The sequence below is a fragment of the Trichosurus vulpecula genome, chromosome 1 (assembly GCF_011100635.1).
Source record: "Trichosurus vulpecula isolate mTriVul1 chromosome 1, mTriVul1.pri, whole genome shotgun sequence".
Classification (NCBI taxonomy): Eukaryota; Metazoa; Chordata; class Mammalia; order Diprotodontia; family Phalangeridae; genus Trichosurus; species Trichosurus vulpecula.
The window spans coordinates 76,635,483-76,646,009 of record NC_050573.1 but is presented as its reverse complement, the minus strand read 5'-3'; the positions used below and the strand labels follow the sequence as shown (position 1 = coordinate 76,646,009).

Sequence of the window (10,527 nt, the reverse complement as noted above, 5' to 3'; positions counted from 1 at the left end):
CAGAGGCTCAAAGTTGGTGCCTGTCCCAAATCACTGAGAGGCAGAAATGGGATTTGAGGCAAGTCTTTTGATGCATGACAAATCCAGGGCTCTCGATACTATACTGCAATTCTGTGAGGTAGGGAAGGCCAGATTTTACGAATGTGCTGAGAGGTTGTGACTCACCCAAGGTCACACATCATATGTTCAGGTGGTGGAGTTTCAAGTAGTTCTCGGGTCTCCTGTACTCTCAACCAGCATGCTTTCCTTTTTACTATGTGAAAGCAATGCTCTTAGCTTTAATTAAAAAAAAAATTTTTGTTCTCAATTCAACAAATACCAAGTGAAACAGAAAAGGATTGTACACGATACTGCAAACCTCTATCACATACACCTTGCTTTTAAGTATATGATAAAATCAACACATAACTTTTCAAACTATCCTGCTTGTGTTTCCTTCTTTCTGTACTCTTCTGTTCATTTAAAAATAAATGCTTCAGGAATCTTCTTTTCTTTATCTTTTTGGCAACCCTAACACTATCCCCCCTTCTCCCTTCCAAATCCTTGATGTTGAGGGGGGAAAAAAAAGATAAAATAAATCCTTGTAACAAATCTTTTCTACTTGTTTTCCATTTTTTCTTAGCCTGATTCTTGCACAAAGGAAAAGAAGAAGCAATCCCAAAGGCTGGGAATCTGCACAGTAACTACCTTGCCTTAAGTTTGCCGTTACTTTTCATTCATTCAAAAAGAAAATAGTAAATGTCCACTATATGTTAAGCACTGCATTAAATGCTAGGCAATGTCCAAAACTTGAATGAGACAAGATGGCTGCCTTCATTTAGGTTGAAGTCTAGTAGAGGGTTAGTACTCTAGCAAAAAAGAGCTATAATCCACAGGATTGTGAGATGAGTACAATAGAGAGATGTGGAACAAATACTCTGAGAGGCCCAAGGGGGAGGAGCATGCTCTGGGGTTACATTTTTTTTGTCCTGAGATGCTTATTAAGTGACAAATGAAATCAAAACCACTTTTGTGATTGTAGTAGCTCTGGGCATACAGGATGAAAGGGAGGAAGAGCTGAATGAATCTTAACTCGGGGGAGGAATTAACCTCACCTCTTTGTTATTTGCCATTTATGGAGATGGAAACCAAAATACACTCTGTATTATTAACCTTTCTCCCATCTAAAAGAAGAAAGGCATTCATAAGTGAGAGTGTAGCAGTCCATTCAGTTCAATAAACATTTACTCACCATGCTCCCTTTATTGCTTGCTATCTGCCCTCTTTTCAGTTGGCAAGACCTCAGGACCCTCTCTCATTCCTGGGGGCTTGAACAAGGGGCTCAGCATTTGCACCCCTCAAGTGAGTTTCCTTTGGCTACAAGATGAACTTAATTGATAACTATTGCTTTCAATCCAACAAATAGCTCCAGTTTAGTTAGTACCGGCACTTGGCACACAATGAGGGCCTAATAAATGCTTATTGTCTGCCAACCTCTAGAGGTCTTTTCCAGATCTAGATCTGGGTTCTCTTTAGGCCTCAGATTTATTAAGCAACTGCAGGCTAAATCCCAGGTAATATTGTGGGCCACCTGGGATACAAGACAAAAAGGGGAGAGTCCTTACCCTCCAACAGTTTACATTCTGGTGAGGTGAGGTAAGGTGAGGTGAGGCTGTAGGTGACTAGATACAAAGTAATGGGGGAGGAGAAAAAAGGGAATGAACTAGGCTTGCTTTGAATAAACACCAGGGTAGCCTTGGACAAACATTCTATGGGGAAAGGCGGGTTTTGGGAGGGGGGGGGTTGCTTTTTGTTTTGATTTCATTTGGGAAACTAGCCTGTTCAACATCTCACTTCACCCTCGGTCTTCTTCAGTTCCAAGGAGGAGAAAGATATTAGCTCTGAACACCGCTGAGGGGTGGGGAGGATGGCATTTTTGTTTTGTTTTTTGTTTTTAGAAGGGTGTGGCTTTTCTGGTAATGCTTTCAAGCCTGGAGGTCGGAAGGCAATTCAACACGCAAAAGTCATTGTAAAATTGGAAAATACCTCGCACCTTCCCAGGTGTAACTGCTTTGGTTAAATACTCCATCCGGTACTTAGGGATTCGGAAGACTAAGGAGAATATCATTGTGAAGATCAGGGCCAGTCATGACCTGTAGCCATTTAACGGAGAGAAAGCTACAGCCGTAGTTATTGGGCTTTCATTATGAGCCCAAGGGAAACAGATTAAATGATTGCAGTGTTTGAGGAGTACAGATGTTGATGTACCTTCCTCGGGCATGTAGGTAGCAGTATCTAGGAACAGCGATAGACAAATAGGAAACCTTTCAGGAACTCGTTTCCCAGGGCTCTGTAAGGGTTGCCAGGGGGTCTCTGGAAAACTGTTCACTTGCAGTCAGGGATTTCATGGGTTAAAGAGGGTGCCTATGTCACATCATGCGTTGGAAACTCCTCCTCTTTCTCTGAGGTGAAGATTTTTGAAAATCACCCCACATTAAAACTCCTCCCCCTCATCGAAGCCGCACATTGAAATTCTGGAAATAACTCCTGCCTCCCAAGCATTTCCCATACAGACGTGCTAAGTCACGTCTGGGTTTCCTCCGAAAATTTAAAGCCCAGTTAGAACCAACTGTTGGGCATCGGACACAATAGAAGCAGGGGGAAAGAAAGCAAGCCACAAGGGGGAGAAGGAAGAATGAAAGGTTTAAGAGCTTTAGATGTACTGCTGAGTTGGGGATTCTTTGTCATTCTGATTCTACCTACAGCAACGAAAGCAGGTAAGGTTCTCCCCCCGCCCCTTTCTATTGACTGGGACTCGGAATGTTGTGACCGGCTTATTGGTTAGAGGGGTCTGTTAATTAATGTAACGTTACTATTATGCCTGTGAGTCCTGTGGCTCAGGCTGTCGTTCTCTGTGTCTCTGCAAAACGGATCTTAACCATTTCTTTTTACTAGAAAGCGCTAGGAAGAGCAATTAATTGGTAGCCAGTCACTAGCTTTTCAATTGGACCACCAACACTTTTGATAAGCTTCTGCTATGTGCCTAGGCTCGAGCTGGAGAGGCGAAGACAAACTAGCCATAATACTATTTGTTTTCTATGAGCTTAAAAGGCATTATTCCAGTGGTGGAAATCGTGAATTTATCTTGTAATGATCGTTACCATGGGCAGGCGGCTTAGATTCGGCTGGATAGTGTCATAATAAAGTTTTTCTCTTTTTCACCGTGTGCTGAAAGCCGGTCGGAAATGGAAGGAGGGGGACGGGGTGGGATTTGTACTAGCCACTACCATACACAGCTACGGTTCCCATTCGTTGAGTTGGAATGTGGTTCTGCCCGCTGGAGATAGTTAACCCTACAATCTCCAGAAAGGAGAGGTCCTCTGCGCCTTCTCTCTCGCGGTCTGTCTTTCTCTTTCTGCCTCTGCTCTCTGACTCATGCTTTCATTCATTGTTTCTTGACGGCCTTTCGTTTTGCCGAAAGCAGCGAGGGGGAGGCGCAGCCAAAGCCCGTAGCCGCGCGCCACCCTCACAGTCACTCGGACATCTTTTGCTCATTCATTTGTCAGACGGAGTGGAAACGGGGATTTAACTGGGAGCACCTATTACCAAGGACGGGGATGGAGGATTCTATACGCTAGAATCAAGGGAAAAAATACTAGGTGGTTCCGGGGAGTCGCGTTAGTGGAATCTGAAGACACAGGGTCGCGGGGCAGGAATGGTACAAATCCGGCGTTCACTCTGGCCTCTGCCAACGATGGGCTGGAGTACCCTGAGTGTGACAACTCCGGTTTAAACCCACCCCGTGGGACTTCTGTTAGAGTACTTAACCTCCCTGGGCCTCAGTTTCCTCACCTGTGAAAATGAGAGTTCCGGACTCGATGGCCTCTGAGACCCCTTCTAGGTCTAAATTCTCTGGGACTCAGTTTCCTCTTACGTTAAAGTGGGGGGAGGATTGGGTTAGCTGGGTGACCTCTGGGGTCTAACATTCCATCTTTTATGACTTTCGTTTGGGGTCCGCCCCTTTCTTAGAAAATTTCGCGCCCCTCCCCTCCTCCCGCCTCGGTTGCAGTCCCTAGGGGCAGGCCCCCGTGGGAGGAAGCGGCGGGACTGACGTGCCCAGTGTCCGCCCCATTCCACAGCAAGAATCGTGGCCTCTCCCCCCGCCCCACCCCCCAGCTTGGCCCCGCCCCGGCAGGCGGGCCCCCAGGATCTTCCTCCTCCTCCGGCCCTGGCCTGGGGGCCTCCAGAATTCCTCCCCCCTAGGGTTTTCCGGCTTCTAGACCGCAAGACTCCGAAACCGCGGTCTGTGGTCAAGCTGCCCCCGAGGGCTTCCGCGCCCCGACCTTCAGCTTCCTCAGTTCCACCCCCCCACCCCCACCCCGTGGCGAAGGGGGAAGGGTGGGGCCATTCCCATTGGGTACCTCTGGAACTGGCGATCCTCGAGCCACTCCCCTTGGCCAATGGGGGCCGGGGACGGCGTGAGAGGAGTGGGTTTTCCCGCGTGGCACCTCCCAGCCCCGCGCCGGTCCGGACCTCCGGGAAGTTTCGGTGAGGGGTTGGGGGAAGGGTGAGGTTCCTGCTTTTCCTTCCGCTGTGCCTGACGCCCTGGGCTCCTGCCCTCCTGCTTCCCTTCTGGAGTGACCGAAATTCTCAAATGCTATCTCCTTCAGACTAGTCGCAGGGTTCCGACTTTAAAGGGATCGTGGAAAATGTCTCTCCCACAAATCCTATTCGATTCTACATTATTAAGCATCTACCATGCGAGAGGTGGTGCTAGGCGCTGGAGATACAGATGGGGAAACTGAGACCCAGAGAGTGGAAGAGGTGTGGCAAAGCCAGAGAGCCAGAGCCCAAACCCAGGTCTCTTGCCTCCCAGACCCAGTGTCTTAGTCTTTGCTAGCCTTTAGACCATAAGCTATTTTATGGCCCTTGGCGGGTAATTTCCTCTGAAGGACAAAAGAAATGCCCCCCTCAAACTCTTCAAAGTCAGGATTTTCTAGGCCCAAGTGTTCCAACAAATCCCAGCCTGGTGGCTTTAGCAAAAACTTTGCTAACGGTTTGCACCAACTTTGTTTTCTTTGTGAATGCCAAGAGCCCGGGCCGTTTACAGAGTTTTAAAATCTTAACCTTTGCAGAGACTGATATTAACTGCATCAGCTTTAAGCTGCTTGGTTTTCCTTCCCCATCGCAATAAAACTAAATGCAAGAATGGTAGTCCCTGGTTCTAGAAGACTAAAGGCTCAAACCTGTAATACCTTTCACACCTGCCCTGGAGATTTCTTACTTTGGTAACTGCAGGGGATCTGGGGTGTTCAGATAACACAGCCAGTTACTAAGTTCAGCCCCTTTTTCTTAAGCTGCGTTTAAAAAGTGTAGTAATGGTTTTAAGGGTTTTTGAGGGCTAATAATAGTCTTTAATAGTTAAGTGATCCTCTTCCCACTCATGGCCACCTGAGCCTATAAGAAGCTTATAGGCTGTGTTGGAAGCAAATGCCTCTTGTGTATTAGTTAAAAAAAAAAAAAAAAGTAAAATTCTGGGCTTTTAATGAAAAAAAAGTTGGCTTTGAAATCTAGACTTCGGTTGTGGCCAGTCTGACTGGACTAGTACTCAGCTGTACTTGTTATGGGCAGGGCCTATTCCTGGTCCAGAAAGTCATAGTCACTTGTACACACCATCTTCACCTGAGCAAACCCTGCATATGGGCTTTGAGGGGAGGGACTTAATCTTACTGTCTTTGGGCCCTGATAAACAGGGTGCCTTGTTAGATTTAGATCTGAAAAGGGTCTTGGAGGTCATCTAGTCCAACAGCCTGATTTTACAGGAGAGGAAATGGGGCCAGGGAGATTAAGTAACTGCCCGAGGTCATACAGCTGATAATGGTAGCTCCCCTAGAGATAACAGTTTATATAGGACTGATAACCATATCTCATCTCCTTTGTTATCCACCGATGGATAAGGTGCTTTGTATTAAGTAGCTGAGAGAGGATTTGGAACCCGGTTCCCTGACTCCCAAGGTGCTGAATGTGGGAAAGTGAGATTGTCGGACACTGTTAGATACTTTGTAATTGAGGACTTCTGAAGAAGGGACACAGCCAACTAGGCTTTGGAAGATCTTCTGAGAGCAGATATTACTTTATTGTTTATTACTTTATCTTCAGCTATTCATTACCTTGTCTTACTCATCCTACAGGTTTTTGTTTGTTTCTTGTGGTGGGCACTGCCTTCTTGTCTGTTGTTTCAGGTAGATGACCCATAAGGATAACCAATCCTTTGTGTAGGAATGGCAGTCCTGGGCATTTCTGGGGAAATTCAGTGAGTGCCTATCCATGTTGGACATGAAGATGGTTATTCTTGATCAAAAGCCACTAATGAGTATTTTATGAATATTCGGCTAAATCCCTTCACAGATCACCTACACCTAAGGAAATTAGGTGAGAAGGAGAACTTCTCTGTTAAGTCTTAGAGCTCTTTGTAAGTTTATCCTAGTCAGGTCTTCAGAGAGATCCCCCTTAAGTTCCCAGCAGCATTAAATTGGCAAAGGCAAGAGAAGGGAGTAAGTAGGTCCTGGATTCCTCTTCTCCCCCCTCTACCGCCCACCATTGATTTTGAATACTTTGTATTTACTTATTTGGTGTTATCACTAGGATAGACCACCGGATGCCTTCTAAGGTACCTTCCAGCTCTAAAAATACGATCCTAAAAATCCAGCACTAATTCTAGGGAATGTTTTCCCCTCAAGCAGAGATTAGGCTAAAGTATAGTTGGTTTTCGGGATTGGGCCTCCAGCACATTCCCTAGTGGCCCAGATGTAGCCTGAGGCCCTTTGAAATCCATCCAAAGTGCACATTAAGCTAGCTAATAGCCTCTATCTGTCTGGTGAGTTGACAGTTAGTTGCTAAGAGATTGTGGAAGTAAGCAGTTAGTGTGGGGCATTGCCATCGATGACCAGAGAAGGGGGGGAGGGGAGGAAGAGAGAGAAGAGAGAAAGAAAAGGAGGAGGTGGAGGGAGAGAGAAAAGGAGGAGATGGAGGGAGAGAGAGAGGACAAAAAGACTGATGCTTGGCAAGGTTGGAGACTCAAGCTTCCTCTTTAGAACATTTTGTGAAATCTGATAATTAGTTTGGAAGTTGCCCACTGGTGGTGAGGAATGGGGGAGACCTGTGACTTCATTGGTTTAGGGTGTCCTAGATGAAGATATTGTCCTCCATTGATAGCTGCTATATCACTTGGGGTTCTATAGAGTTCTAGGAAGTTGAGTGACTTGCCTGGGCACACAGCCAATATAAGTCAGAAGGGATACTTGAACCCAGGTCTGGGGAACTACATTAAAATCTCTTAATTTGCTTTGGTGGGTGGTGGTAGTGGTGGAAGAGGAGGAAAAATCATAGAAAGCAGCTACCACTTCATTTGCATGGGGGCAAAAAAGCAGAAATTCAGGGGTAGTTTTTTTGTTTCGTTTGTTATGCATGAGACATTTGGATTGCCTTTTTGTTGTTATTATTAACCAATTAGAGAAGTGCTCTCCTAGCACAGCTAGATATCCTTTTTTGGTCCTCTTTTCCAAAGATTATCCGGGCACACTTATGGTAGGCTAGGGAAAGCTGTTACAACTGTTCAGTAAATGCTAGGGAAAATGGGAGAAGCCCATGGAAAGATGAACTGACTTCGAAAGGGTGAATCAGGACATTTCCAAGAGTTAGAAGGAGAAAGGCATCATGGTGTAATGGGCAGTGCTGGAATATGAATCAGCTGACCCATTTTCTCTTCTCTCCAATCAGACCTGAGTCTTGCTTTCTTTGAACTTTGCTCAAGTGAAAGCCTCTCTGCCTGGCATTCAGGAGCCTTCATTTCTTGGCCCATACCTGGCCAAACCTAGTTTCAACTGCTCTCCGAGTTATACTTAGCCAAGCCAGAGAGTGTGGGATAGGGGACAAGCCTGGACTTGGAATCACAACTCCTGGAGTCAGAACATCTGGCTCTTGGCTCTGCGCCACCTTGGCAAATCGTGTCACCATGCTGTGACTCAGTTTCCTCTTCTGTAACATGGGGACAAGAATACTTACATTCCTTCCCTACTGGGTTGTCAGAGAGACAAAGAGCTTTGTTCACCTTAGTAAAACACAGTTCAAATGTGCTAATGGTTGTTCCTTCCTGCGCACAGACTCTGGTTCCTTCCCACCCCCATTTCTCACCTAGGCTTCTGTTCTTTCTTTTCTCCTTTCTGCTTATTCATATTCTATCAATCCTTGTTATACTGATTGTTATAAAGGAGGAGAAGCTCTAGGTCAAAGGGAGCCTTCCTTGTTAACTTCTTTCCTCAGGGGAAGAAATAGGCAGCTAGGTAGGGCAGCTTCAGGCCCCCCCCACCCCAGTCAGGAAGACCTGAGTTCAAAACCAGCCTCAGATGCTTCCTAGCTATGTGAGCAAGTTACTTACCCTGTGTCTGCCTCCTTTTCCTTAACTATGAAATAGGATTATAATAGGACTTACCTCTCTGGGTGGTTGTGAGGATTAAATGAGATAATATTTGTAAAGTGCATTTAGCACAGTGCCTGGCACACAGTAGGTGCCAAATAATTGCTAGCTATTATTATTATAGGGCAGCTAGGTGGTGCAGTGGATAGAATGCTGGGCCTGGGGTGAGGAAGACTGATCTTCCTGAGTTCAAATCCGGCCTCACATTTACTAGCTGTGTGACCCTGGGCAAGTCACTTAAGACTCTTTGCTCCAATTTCCTCATCTGTAAAATGAGCTGGAGAAGGAAATGGCAAAGCACTCCAGTATCTTTGCCAAGAAAATCCCAAATAGGGTAACAAAGAGTCAGACAGACTGAAAGATGACTGAACAACAAATTATTATTATACTAGCTCGACCTTTTCTGCTTCTCCTGAACTTAATGCATTGGCTATGGTGATCACAGACTGATTCTTTGGGACTCCAAACCAGTAAGATACCTCACTAGCTTGTGCTGGCTTGTGTCTGAGTGGGGAATGCAAATTCTTTTGTCTTGAATAAAACCCAGCTACTTTTCAGGTTCAGCTCATCTGGAGAAGTTAACTGCCTTAAAAATGTGAATGACAGTTGGTGTTTTGTTTAAATAAAGATAGGCCTCCCTTCTCCTTAGATGGGGGAAAGTGTTTTTTCAGCCTCAGGTAATTAGGAGCCCAAGGCAATTGGGGAGAGGAAATTGCATGGCATTTGGAGTTAAGGGACCTGGGATGGAATCTGGCTCTTACACCTTCTACTTCGGTGACTTTGGGAGAATGATTTCCCCATTCAGGGCTTCAGTTCCCTCATCGGTAAAAGGAGAGGGTTTGTATGATCACTGAGATCTCCTCTAGCTCTCTATCCGGGTTCACTTCAAAGCACTGACAAGAAACTTCACCTCCTGGACCTAAGCCATAAAATGAGGCGCCTGTTCATTCATTCATAATGTTTAGTGAATTGTATTGATTCAGGAACTAGTGGGCTTGATGTTATCAGCTTCTTTAACATTTAATTATTACCTATACCCAGCATGTCAGGCTAGTAAGAGGGGCCTTAACAGTTCATTTGGCAAATCTAAGGTTCTTAACCTCGAATCCAGAGAGTGAGCCCTGCCCTACCCCACCGGGAGTGGTTGGGTAATTTTTTTTGGCGGGGGGGGGGGGGGGTCGATTAACTTGGGTGGTAAAACAAATTACATCTTAATTTCAATATGATTAATTTCCTTTGAAATCCTGTGTATTTTATTTTATGTATTTAAAAACATTATTCTGAAAAGGGGTCCCTGGGCTTCACCAGTCTTCCAGAGGAGTCTATGTTCAATCTCTTTATTTTACAGAAAAACAAACCTGATACTCAGAGAAGGGTAATAATTTATCCAAACTCACACAAAAAGTTAGACAGTGTTGACTTCCATTATGGTACTCTTTCCATCTCATTCACTCATTCATACAATAGAGATTTCAATTAAATGCCTACTATGTAAAAGGTACCATCCCTACTTTTCATAGCGCAGGGAAATAGAAGAGACAGATTAGTGGATAGAGCATTGATTAAGCCTTTACTGTGTACAACAGCTACATATTTCTGGCTTAAAATTGTGTGTGTGCGCATATCAGAAGCACAAAAAATATATTTTGTTTGGAGCTAGTGACATTTGAGATAGCCAATTTTAAAACCTGTGTCTCCCTGCCCTTCTTTATGGCTCCAAATGAAGTCATCTTGTCCACTTGGTGGTATGCTGAAAGTGATTCATCTTCGTCCTGTACGATGAAATAACTTGCTGCTCAGCTCTGGAGAATGTACAGGCATTTTAAAAAAGCATTCTTTAGTTGGAATGCCTAAGGTCCCAAGGTTTGGAACAGTGAGAGCCTTCTTCCAGTCTTATGTCCTTTATGCCATGCTGATTTCCATTCTTCCTTAGGGCCGTTGACACATTTATTCCTTTCCCCCTCTCCTAGCATCATGGGATGATAAGGTGCTCTGAGGCCGAGGCCCGTCTCATCCAATCTTCTCCTAAGAGGAAACTCAGCTAGAGAGAGGTTAAGATTTGCCCAGTGGCA

The 10,527-nt window shown here is 45.3% G+C and overlaps 1 protein-coding gene across 2 annotated transcripts in view; it reads left to right on the top strand.

The window, feature by feature from the left end:
- Positions 1 to 2,518: 2,518 nt before the first annotated feature.
- LDLR (low density lipoprotein receptor) overlaps positions 2,519 to 10,527 on the top strand; it is a 34,960-nt gene continuing 26,951 nt past the window's right edge. The window contains exon 1 of one of the 2 annotated variants that reach the window (XM_036751226.1): positions 2,519 to 2,756. In XM_036751226.1, coding sequence (XP_036607121.1) covers positions 2,675 to 2,756 — 82 coding nt within the window. In that variant the 5' untranslated portion in view covers positions 2,519 to 2,674. The remainder of the gene's footprint in view (positions 2,757 to 10,527) is intronic. The other variant, XM_036751218.1, reaches the window with a different exon arrangement.